Source organism: Carcharodon carcharias, chromosome 3 (genome assembly GCF_017639515.1).
Source record: "Carcharodon carcharias isolate sCarCar2 chromosome 3, sCarCar2.pri, whole genome shotgun sequence".
Classification (NCBI taxonomy): domain Eukaryota; kingdom Metazoa; phylum Chordata; class Chondrichthyes; order Lamniformes; family Lamnidae; genus Carcharodon; species Carcharodon carcharias.
Window position 1 is genome coordinate 127,731,888 of NC_054469.1, and position 12,980 is coordinate 127,744,867.

Genomic DNA, 12,980 nt, shown 5'->3' on the forward strand with positions numbered 1-12,980 from the left:
CAGGTAAGGAAGTCGGAAGTATCCGAAGTCTCTGACTCTAACTCCGACTCTTTCCCAGGGACACGGGGAATTGCCCATCGGAAGTTCAAACTTCCCAGACAATTCCCACTGAGTCATTGCTTTGGGACTTCCAAGGGATCTTTTAAAACGGGGTGGGGAACCCCTGGCCCAGGGGCCAGATGCGGCCCGTCACGGTGAGATTTCAAAAAATATATCAGAGAAGACAGCTCCTAAATAAATAGGCACAGTACAAGAAAAACAGTCTCCACAAATTAATAACTTGCTTGCCAACAATTTCATCCAAATGCTGCCTCTTTCAGCAAAACCTCTTCATCAGCAAATTTCTTAACAGGCAGTCAGCTGCTGGTTAGGCCAAAAAGCATTTGCTTCTACTACATGTCTTTAAAAACTGTTGCAGAACAGAATCATAATATGTTGCTAGTTATTTTGCAACACATCCGGAACAAAACAAAATACCAAACTGCGCAGCCTGTGCTTCTTTGCTGAGCTACTTGTAAGTGAAAGATAATCTACATGACTGAGACGCCAATGTTTTTGTTATAATTTCTCCTAATTCTAATCTCACTATACCCAAGCCCAGGTCATTAATACATATCAAATGAACGTTGTGTCTAGAATTCCCTGCCAGCTCAGCGTCAGCCCAGCAACTGGAATCCCAGAGAAGATGATTAGTGCCTTGAGACAATCAGGTGTCCAGTTGCTTTGCCCAGCACCAGTGGTGTGGCTACTAAGAAGGTCAATGAGATGGTTCTCCACAAGATGGCTACACATTCTTTCACTAAGGTCAGGCCCCATAACTGATTGAGAAAATAAGGACAGGCAGGCAGTGGTTACATTGCATGCCACATATGATCCTAGCTATTTCACAGCAATCTGGAGCCTCTGAACCAGAGCACTGGGCACCATAAAATTCTGTGCATCCATCTCTTTCTGCCCCCATAGTTATTCCAGCCAATCATGAGTATTATGTCAGTGTGACTTCAAGCAGTAGATCACATACACGTTACATAGTCATCAAGGGAAAGTATAGATGTAGAGAATAGATTAGGACATTTTTGTGTGGACACGAATAAATTATTAAATTCTATTCTCTTTTCTTTGATATTTTCAATTCTTCTTTTGAGAATGGGATAAAAGCTACAAGTGTGGAGAACAATAGACTTCCCTTTGAAATAACATCCAAAGTAGAACTTTATATTGGCAGTGGAGGTAGTTGTGTTTGTGAGGCCTTCCATTGGATCCTTGCCTTTTCTCTTCTATTCTGCAGGGATGTCGCCACCCATCCCATAACCATTTCCTGTATTTGGGTAATGGTGGCGGGCAAGGCTAGGCAAATTAGCCCAATCCTTACCTTCTGATTGCAGAGACACTGATCCCATGAAACAGAAGATGGGTGGCATATACTGTCACAATACGGAAAAAAAACTAAAAGAGGCAGAAGACATGGCTGTCCCATCTCTGCAATGATATGAGATTTGTGCTCATTCGGAGCTTGGCTTTAGAAAATCTTCAGGTAGTATTCAGGATGCTTCTGCTCCCTTTGATTGTTGATCCTCCCCCTTCTAATGCTGCGGTATCTTTCCCACTGCAGCTCTGCTGGCATTCCCTACTCTGCAGTGATGGATTCCCTCTGTGCAGGAGAATTAATGCCTTCAGTCCAGCCTGTATGTATAGAATTACATAGAACATACAGCACAGAAACCAGGTATTCGGTGTAACTCTGTGCTTGCATTAATACTCCACTCAAGACTCCTCCTATTCAATCTAGACACCTCAGCCTTTCAGCATATCTTTCTACTGAAAATGACAGATGCAAAGAAATCACAATAACAATGGGAAGCCTTTCCAATGTAGTTATACCATTACCCGAAAAGCCAGACTTACTGTAAACTGATAAAAACTGGCAATAATAAAGAGCAGCTTAACATAGAAAAAGTCCCCAAAAAAAGAGTACACACATAAACAAAAAAATATACACACAATAACTGACATAACACAATCATTCACTCCACGAAGTGTTCTCACAGAATATCAGAAACAAGATGAGCTGGAAGGATTTTACCTGCTGATAAGCTCTGTAAATGATATCAAATGTGAAGGCTTGGGGCATTTCACTTGCCCTGTATTTGGCACGTTCCAGTGAGTGATCAAGATAGCCTTCTGGGTTTGTTGCAACAACAGTAGAAACAAGCGGCCTGATAGACCCTGCTGCCTGAAAACAAAGAGATACAACCTTATAATGCATTTTCTTAACGGATGAAAGGAATGGACAGACAGTGAATGGACGCTATGAAGTGCCACCAATCACTCAATTTTATGGATTGAAATAAAACATGTATCAGGAAATTAAAAATTTTTATATATTGCACACATTATCATAGAAAATATGAATTTCAATGTGTATCTGTATACACATTTTATAACATGCTTGAATAGTTGAACAAAAGGATTGTTTCATTCAGTAATGCTTTTTATTCAAAATCGACTACTGCTGTAATTATATCTGATATCATAAAAGTATTAAAGATTGAATAGAGTACAGCTGAAATGAAAATGCAATACACATTAGATAAAATTGGTTGAGAGTATGCACAAAGCTGTCATGTGCACTCCTGCTCTACTTCAAATACTGCTATGGAATCTTTTGTATCCACCTCTGTGGGTAGAACAGGTCTTGATTGAACATCTCAGGCAGAATTATTCTAGATTTGCACTAAGTGCAGTAGTAGGCCGGAAAAAGAGCGTTTTTCCTGCCGGCTGCAACGGCGGGTTTTCGCGCTAATCCCGTCTCATTAATTATGCATTCCCAGAAGACATGCCATTTTGATGATGGGTGGGCTCTCATTCGCCCGCCACGCCAATTCATCATCCTGGGCACGATATTTAAAGTGCAGCCACGCAGACACCTCTCAGTCCTTCCAGCCCAGGACTGCTGCACGGAAGACATGGCACCGAAAAGCAAGAAGACTGCAGCTCCCTGGTTTAGTGACGTATCCCTTGAGCACATTTTGGACGCAGTGGAGGCCCGCCATGATGTCTTCTACTCCCACTCTGGCCGCAGGAGGGGCAGCAAAATCACTAGTCCAGCATGGGAGGCAGCGGCAGCAGTGGTCAGCATCTGCAAAAGAGGACAGCTACCCAGTGCTGCAACAGGATGAATGGTCTCATCCATTCTGTCAGGGTAATATACTCTTCTCGTCACTCTCAACTCTCACTCACAAGCCCATCACACATCCACAGAGATCTCACACCTCAAGGGACAGCACCACTAACTCTCACACACACCCTCACATCTTCCTCACACTCATATCGTCTGGAGCTCGAGTCCTCGTCCTGTCCATGTCTCTACACAACACACAGACATTCCATGCAGTGCCACGTGTCCTGTTCTCCCACTCTCTTGATTTGTTTTCATGCAGGAGAAGCCGGCTCACAACAGCAGGGGGAGGTCCCAGGCGGGGGGGGGGGGGGGGGGGGGGGGGGGGGGGGGGGGGGGGGCCTCATTCACTTTGAGGAGTATGCCATCACGCCGACTGGTGAGGGTGTGGACCGTGCCTGTGGTGGTGATAAGGTTGGCAGCGAACATACTTGTGAGGATCCTGCACCACATCATCCCTCTCTCAACACAAACGTGAGTGCTCTCTCTCTCTCTCTCTCCTGCTTTTGACTGTGTTGCCATGTGCTAATTATCTCTACACTGGTTCACAGGGAGCTCTGCCAAGCCACCAACATCCTCAGCTGTCAGTCTCTCAGTTCCATTCACCTCCTCCACTGAAGAGCTGGAATTAAGCAGCCTGGAAAACCCGTCACAACACTTACCCACGCCCTCCACCAGTGCAGAGACACACACCTCGGTGGACCAAGATCTACAGCAGGCTCAGGTTCACAGTCTGCTGGTCGCCGCACAGACACGTATCCGCAGCAGGAGGCAAATTCGGCCGAGCTTCCCAGCGCTCGGAGGACTGCTGGGAAAGAGGCATCTATGAGGTCCGAGACAGATAACCAGCCTCTGGATTTGGCCTTCCAACTCATCCTGGAGAGTCAGCAGAAGGCAGGGGAGCATTACGCAGAGCTGTTGGAAGCCCTCAACTGAGTGGCATGCAAGTCGGAGGAGTACATCTGCCTGCTTCCTGATGAAGAGATGTCCACATGTAAGCGTATGGAGATCTCCATGCGGATGATGGCAGAGGTTATGGAGACCCTGGTCCTGCAGAATGCAGAGGTGTGTGCAGACCTGCACTCCAACATGATAGCCATGAGTGAGTTTCTACAGTGGCAACGCAAAAGAGAAACAGGGCCCTTAACATCCCCCCCCTAGTGCTCCTTCCCCTCAATGAGTCAGGCCAGGGCCCTCGACCAACTGAAGGGAGGAGGAGTGGCAGCTGGACAGCCCTGAGTCATCCACTCAGGAATCTCAGAAGCTGTTCACTCCCTCTGAGTCCCCTTTGAGTGTGACCCCCTCAGCCTCATCCTCTTGTCACTGCAGAGAGATCAGCTGGCCCACAGGAGGACAGCCAAAGAAAGCTGGGGTCCCCAAGGCGTCTGCTCTCCACAGGTCCCCTGTCGAAGGTAACAGAGGTAACAGGGCGAACCACTGCACAGACTCTCTCGGCACCTGCTGCAGATGTCAGAGCAGCAACTAGAAGTCTAATGCATTTGAAAGTTAAGAAATTCTGCTCACAATTGGTTGCACATATTGTCACTTTACAATCTGGAAATATATGCACTTTCACTGAATAATGTTTAAAGGTATCTTTCAGCTTCCTTGACAGGTTTCGCAGTGCCCCGCACCAGCAGTTCAACTGCATATAGCCAGCCAATAAGTGATTCTGGAGGGAGAAGTGTGTTTGTGGCAGGTGTTATGACCAGTCCCCGGACAAGGTACCCTAAATTGTTATGATCCCGGGTGAGAAGGAATGAACTGGCTCCCCTTCTTTATTTACCCCCTTGGTTGGGCACAACAAAGTTAGTTTAAAAAGGGTCCCTTCCCACGTGGATACCTTTTCCTAGTGAGGGAGGTGGTGGTGTAGTGATATTGTCACTAAACTGGTAATCTGAATAATCCAGGGTAATGCTCTTGGGACCCAGGTTCAAGTCCCACCACGGTAAATGGTGAAATGTGAATCCAATAAAAATTTGTAATTAAAAGTCTAGTAATGACTGTGAAACCATTGTCGATTGTCACTTAGGGAAGGAAAAATTTGCCATCCTTACCTGGTTTAGCCTATGTGATTCCAGACTCATGGCAATCTGGCTGACTCTTAAATGACCTCTGAAGACTCAAAAATGACCTCTGAACAAGGGCAATTGAACTGGGGATAGGCAATAAATCCCAAATCCCATAAATAAATAAAGAAAAGTCCAAATGTATTTGTTTTAAAAGGAGTTAATTTAACCAGGCAGTTTACTAGTTACAACGTGAGGAAAAATAATAAAAATGCAACATGCATACACAGATTAGGAATGAGAAATAAAAATCAGTCCTTTGGCTTGTCCACGAGCAGCCATTAAGTTGGGGTGATTCCGGTAGCGCAGATTTTGGCAGTTGAGCAGTTGGGTTGGAGATTCTTGGTTCTGCAGGTTAGCTGAAAGTTGTTGTCCTGTTTCCATTTCAACTGTGGCTTTGCTGACTTGTGAAATCCAGCAATCAGAGAGAAAGATTTTTTTCTACCTGCAAGTGCCCAGTTGGTGTTCTTCATCTGTGACCTTCACAGCACACACACACCAGAACAGAACACCAGACTAGTACAAAGAACTAGGGTTGCAGTTGGCTTTTTTAAGCCCCTTTCCCAGAAGGGGAAAACAAACATGTCTTTCATCCAAATGTGTTTTCTTTTCAACTCAGTTCATGTTCACTCTGGAATATAATTCAACAGCTGGTGGTTTTGGCTGAAATGACAATCATTTTCCATTATCTCTGCAACCACAGGAGATAACAGTTCAGTTTGCATTGTATCCTTTCCTTTGAAGTGCTTCTGACTGAAGTATGTCATATCATACCTTTTAGGTGCGACATTCTGTTCTCTCTAAAATAGTTGGTCAAGTAATCCATATAGGAATTTTCCAGCAAGTGGTTAACTTACAGTCCTAGCCAGCTTTTGCTTATATGTCCCTTTTTGTTAAAAAAAAGCACGTCCTACTTAAAAGTTCAATATGTCCATAGTAATTCAGGGATAGGATCTGTGATCATGGCACAGGGTTTTTCGGAGCCTCAGGCAAGCACTCTCCCACGCCTGCAGATCCTTCTGGCATCAAACTTGTCTCAATGTCCTGAGCATTTTGAATGTTGTCTGCTGGGGTTCACCTTCAGTGGACCATCTGAGCTGACCTACATCTCCACCCACCCATTGATCATATACCCATGCAGCACCTGATATCACCCACCACTACTCACATTTCAGTTTTGATTTGGCAAGCATGGTCGTGCTACAGATTTTTTTGCACTCCCCGTCCTTTCCCCTCCCTCATTTTCTTCCCCCATCACTGTTGCCCCCCTACCCCAGCATCACCTTTCACCTTCTCTCCACGTCCTACCAGCCACAAACCTTTTCTTTCAGGGATATCCAGGTAAACATGTAGATTCTCTTCCCTCCTGAAAATCCCACCCCACATCCACATTAACCTCCTCGGCCTCCTCCTTCCCACCCCCAAGGTCCGTGTCTGCCTCCGAGTCCCCACCAACCACCCTTGCCATCTCTTCTACTGATACCATTGCACCCTCACAGTCCCACCCTACCGCCTCACTCTGCCCTCGGTCATTCTCACCATTCCCTCATACCATTCCAACCCTCAGTTCGCTCCTCAGGAGGCAGTCATGGACTCATCAAAGCCCTCCCTTGCATGTTCACCTGAACATCCCGATCCCCCCCCCCACAAACTCCTACCCCCACCCCCAAATCCTCTCCCCCATAACTCCTTGGCACTCCCCCCCCCAACCCAGAAGTCCCCCCACCTTAGTCCTTCCCCAACACTCCCGGACTACACCCTGAATCCCGCACCAGCTTAGTCCTTCCCCCTTCCTGACTCCTAAAGACGCACCTACTTCCTCCAGCCTTACCCCTTCCCGACTCCTTCCACCACCCTTAGTCCTTCTGTCCCCCAGGCTCCTTCCCCTCTCTGGGCTCCTTCCCATCCACCTTCCACCCCCTTACACCAACCTCCTCAGTTGACGTCTTCTCCCCCATTACCCCCCCTCCCCACCATAGTCCCTCCTCTCTCCTGACCTCACCCGCCCCTGCTACCTTCATTCCCCTGCTTCCTACCTCACACTGCCATGACACCTCTTCCTCTCCCAGTCGATCCCCTAAACCTTCTTCTCCCACCTCCCCTCGGGTACATCTTCCTCTACCAAACACAGCTGGACCATCCTCTCCACCCATAGACCATCATGCATTGTGAGCAGGCCCTAAATGGTGACTTTCCACCTTCCGTGAGTGGCTTCATGGCGGACCCATGTCCATGAGAATCCACCCAGCATGACATGGACATTCCCCTAGGATCCCATTCCTGTCAGGCTCCAGCATCTTCTGCTCCTCGGATGTCCGCAATGTGAGCAAGGCCCAGGCATAAGCCGGAACTTCTGTACATCACACTTGTGCACCACCGTGCTTGTGCCCACCCCCCCCCCCCCCCGCCCCCCACCGATGCAGATGGATAATCCAGTGTGGGGGAATGATTTTGGTGGGTTGGCCTTTTAATGAAATGCAGATGTATTACAATAAGGTTTCCAACGGCGGGAAACACAGCACACTATTGAAAGGCAGAGCGGATGACTGCAAACTGGTCATGAAGCCAATTTTTGGCATTCACGCCATGTTGTCAGCTCATACTGCCAAACATGCCTGCTGCCAACGGGCAAGGAAAATTCCACCCCTCATCTGAAAGGTAGCATCCAACAGTGGTTTCCCCCAATATGCATTGAAGTGTCATTATAGATCATGCACTCGAAACTCTAAAATGTGGCTGTAGTAATTATAGTTTTGGGAAATATTGGACTGTAGCTTTAAGAATAATCCTGTGCTGTAAGGTCACATGATCTGTGTAAACCAATGTGTAAGCAGCGCAGGGAACCTCTACATGAGGGTTCTTCTTTAGTTATGGAGTTTGGCAGACATGTGTAGTTGCTACTGCTGTCTTGTAAATAAAGTTAAATGTTTCCACTAAGAAAAGTTGTCTGAAGATCAACTCTATAACAAACTGGCGATGAGGGTAAATCAGATTTGGTGTTGTATCTCACCCCACGATTGTGAGTATCTAAGTTCGTTAAAAATAACAGAAGGTATAATCATCCGAAATGCCACAGTTTGACTGAAACAAACCCTTTGAGCCAGCCACAGGCTATCGGTCTTAATACATAGAATGTCTTGCGTTCTTCTTTCAAACAAACAAAATTATGAGGGAAGAAAAGCAGAGAGCTTGATGGCCCCCAGTTTCCCAGATTCAAAGACTTTCAGTGAATTAGTAGACCTCGTTAAGGGACATTTTTAACCCAAGTCCTTAGTCACAATACAGAGGTTCAGGTTCAATTCACGGAATAGAGCGCCAGGTGAGACAATTGCTACCTAAATGGCGAAATTAAAGCAACTAACAGAATATCGTGATTTCGGTGAAACCCTAAATGACATGCTCAGAGATTGTTTAGTATGTGGCGTGCAGAAAGATGCTATTCAGAGAAGATTGCTGGCTGAAGTGAATGTTTATTTTAAGAAAGCATTAGAAATAGCGCTTGCAATGGAAAGCATTGAAAGGGATTGAAAGGGCACAAAATGATGTCATGCTCCTGATCGGGTGGGAACAGTCAGCCAAAAGTAGCGCAAAAAGCCGGGACTCCGCCGCGAAACGGGAAACAGCTCTCAGTCACAATGCGACAAATGAGGAGAGGCAGCTTAACAACTAAATCAAAAAATAACTTCCAACAATGTGGAAACAATCAGTCTTCTAGTGATTGGCAATTTTAAAAAGTAGAATATATTTTTTTCACCGAAGTGGACACACAAGACAGAACAAAGTGTGACTTAAACAGGCTTCCAAACAACAAAACAAGTCCAATGAAGTCTATAGTGTAGAAGAGCCTGAAATAACCAATTCTGAGATTTATTCACTATTCAACATGAAAGTTGGGAAGACAGAGCTATTATTTGTTACCGTGCAAGTGAATGGTAAACCATTAAAAATGGAAATAGACACAGGTGCTTCTACCACTGTAATAGGAGGACTTTTAAATATTTAAATAAAGGTGTTCAGCAAATACATTTGGAACAAACATCTGCCAAGGTGAAAATGTGCACAGGCGAAAGAAATCCAAGGAAAAGGTATCACCAGAGCAATTGTTCATTATAGAAACCAATCAGCAGAGCTACCAGTGATGGTGGTAGAAGGTGAAGGGCCAAGCCCTCGAGGGTGTGATTGGCTGAAGGAGATTAAACTAGTCCGAAATCTTCCAGTTGAGAACAGGTGAACCACCAGAGCTGCTAAAAAAAAATGACACCATCTTCAAGGATGAACTGGGAAAAACAGGCCAAGGTTTACATGGATCCAGAAGCAACCCTTTGCTTCTTTAAAGCAAGATCGGTGCCATATGCCCTGAGAGAGGTTACGCTGAGCTGAACCGGCTAGAGGGGCTGGGTGTCATAAAAGCGGTTCAGTTCTCAGAGTGAGCAGCACCCATAGCCCCAGTCCTTAAACCAGATTAGACCGTCCAGATCCGTGGGGACTATAAACTAACAGTCAACAGAGCAGCCAAACTGGACAAGTACCCCATTCCCAAAATTGAAGACCTGTATGCCAGACTAGAAGGAGGGCAATGTATACAGAGCTGGACGTGAGTCACACATATCAGTATTGGAGCTGGATGACACCTCCCAGGAAATCGTCACCATAAATACCCACAAAGAGTTACAGCAATACACACGCCTAACCTTCAGTGTTCCCTCAGCCCATGCCATTTTTCAGAGGACAATGGGGAGCTTACTGCAGGGACGCCCTCAGGTTGTGGTCCACCTGGACAATGTACTGATAACTGGATTCACAGAGAAGAAACACTTGGCTAACCTAGAGGAAGTCCTAAAATTATTGTTAGAAGCAGGAATGTGCCTGAAGAAGGAAAAATGCACTTTTCAAGCAAATTAAGTCACCCATTTGAACCACCGGGTAGATGCCCAAGGGTTACATCTTGTTGAAGAGAAGATTAAAGCAATAAGAGAGGCGCCTGCACCCAAGAAGGCCTCTGAACTTAAACCATTTTTGAGGATGATACATTAATATGGGCGATTTCTACCAAATTTGTCCACAGTTCTGGCCAATCTGCATTCACTGCTAAGAAAAAAACCAGCATTGGTTTTGGGAGGCACCCCAAAAAGAAGCCTTCATGAAAGTAAAACAGCCCTTATACTCTTCAAATTTGTTACTGCACTATGGCCAGACAAAGGAATTGGTGCTAACCTGCAATGCATCCCCCTATGGAGTGGGAGCAGTACTATCTCATAAAATGGATGACAGCATAGAGGGGCCAATAGGCTAAGTATTCAGGATGCTTACCGCAGCTGAAAAAAGATAGTCTCAGATTGAAAAGGAAGGTCTGTCGATTATTTCTGGTGTAAAAATATTCCAACTTTATGTGCACAGGTGAAATTTCACGATAACATCAGACCACTTTTGGGTCTGCTCAGCAAGAAAAAGACTATCCCTCCCATAACTTCTGCAAGAATACAAAGATGGCCCTAATTTTGGCAGCACATGAATACGCTTTTGTACATAGATCAGGGATTCATTTAGCAAATGCCGATGCCCTGAGTCACCTTCTTTTGCAAGAGAATGATGAACATGTCCCAGTTCCACAGGAATTCGTACTAGTGATGAATTTTCTAGATTCCTCACTAGCCTATGCCAGACAGATACGAAACTGAATGAATCATTACACTGTCCTCTCTCGAGTGAGAGACCAAGTGTTACTTGGTTGGTCCCAGGAACCAGTCTCTGAAAAATTATGAAGAGAAACAGGAAGAATTTTAACATCTCTCTGAACAAACTGAAGAACCAGTTCGCAGAGAAGACGCAGCAATGTTCAAGTTTCCAGGAGGAAGACAACAGATGCAGGAAAGAGACAGAAGAGCTGAAGAATCAGGTAAATTAAGCTAAAAAGGCCTTGAAAGCAAAAGCCGTAGAACTTTCCAAGATGTGAGAAAATAATGAAGTCTTGGGCAGCTCAGCTACTGAACTAAGACAAGCTGAGATCGAATCTGAGAGAAATCTGGCCGACTGTGAGGTGAAAAAGAAGGCGGAGGCTAAACTCTGTAACAAAAAGAAGACATGTAGAAAGAAGATGTGGAATTACTGATGAGGTGCCATCTTTGGGCATGGCTGAGCTTAATACTTCCCAATTTGGAGAGGAAAGTGGAAAACAGTCAAGGGAGCCAAAAAACGACTCATGATTTGCACAGTTGTGAGAGACAATTTACTGTTGGAGAAGCAGTATATGTAAAGAATTTCGATGGAGGACCGAAGTGATTACATGGTAAAGTAAGTTCTGTGACTGGACCATTGTCGTAATACGTGGAAGTGGAGGGCCGGGTCACCCATAAGCATGTGGATCATTTAAGAAAAAGAGAGATACCTCAACAAGATATTGTTCCACCTGTAACCATTACTGAACCAGTGGTTTCCATTGAAGATGCTCAACCAAGGACAGGCATGCCTGATGTCTCTGTTGGAGTGGAAGACACTGAACTGACTGTGCCTAATGAGATACCTGAGGTTAATGTGGTTCCATAGAATGTGTTTCCTACAAAAGAATCGGAAGTCGTGGAGCTATGACGTTCCACACGGATCAGGAAACCACCTGAAAGACTGAACTTGTAATTTCATGACCTTTGTAAATATTGTAACGTCATGAGATAAATATCCTTGTAAATACAAAATGTACAGAAAAGTTAAAGGGGGAGCAATGTAGTAATTATAGTATTGGGAAATGTTGGACTGTAGCTTTAAGAATAATCCTGTGCTGTAAGATCGCATGATCTGTATAAACCAATGTGCAAGCACCGCGGGGAACCTCTACAAGGGAGTTCTTCTTTAGTTATGGAGTTTGATGGACACGTGAAGTTGCTACTGCTGTCTTGTCAATAAAGTTAAATGTTTCCACTAAGAAAAGTGTCTGAAGATCAACTCTATAACAGTGGCTTAATCCTTTGCTCTTCTATGCAGGAGTGGCACATCTATGACCTTTACATTGCATTGTATTAACTACCACATACCGTAGCAAAGCATAAAATGACCAACAAAGGTTAAGTTGAATCAATAGTTTGGTTGACCTGCAAATATGAAGAGAAAGCTAGCAGGAATTATTAAAGTCAAATCATGTGTTACCAAATTGATTGAATTATTGAATAAGTAACAAAGAGAATTGCTAAGTGTTAGTGTGGCTGATGCTGTGTATATGGACTTTCAAAATATGTTGGATAAAGTACTGCATAATATATTTGTTACCAAAATTGAAGCTCATGGGATTAAAGGGGCAATAGCTGGGTGGATACAAAATTAGCAATGGAACAGAAAGCAGAGAAAAGATGCAAGTGGTTGCTTTTCAGACTGGAGCGAAGTGTTCAATGATGCACCCAGAGGTCAATATTGGAATCACTGCTTCTTTGATGTATATTAATGACCATGAGAATGCAGTGCATAGTTTCAAAGTTTGCAGATGGCACAAAACTCGGAAACATAGTATACAATAAGAAGGATAGTAACAGACTACAGGAGGACATACAGTGATTTAATGAACAGACATATAGCAAATGAATTTAATGGAAGGTAGTGCGAAGTGTTGCATTTTGGTAAGAAGACTGAGGCGAGTCAACATAAACGAAATGATACAAGAACAGAGACACCTGGGGGCGTATGTACACTTGTCTTCCAAAGTCAAGGAGGTTGCTAAAGATATTTTGGAATCTTGACCTTAGAAATGA

General features: G+C 44.7%; 1 protein-coding gene across 1 annotated transcript in view; it reads right to left on the reverse strand.

The window, feature by feature from the left end:
- The window catches only part of crppa (CDP-L-ribitol pyrophosphorylase A), a 202,785-nt gene that overhangs the window by 121,964 nt on the left and 67,841 nt on the right, over nucleotides 1-12,980 (reverse strand). Inside the window, exon 3 of the mRNA XM_041183983.1 lies at nucleotides 2,084-2,233. Within this exon, the coding sequence (XP_041039917.1) occupies nucleotides 2,084-2,233 (150 nt within the window). The remainder of the gene's footprint in view (nucleotides 1-2,083; nucleotides 2,234-12,980) is intronic.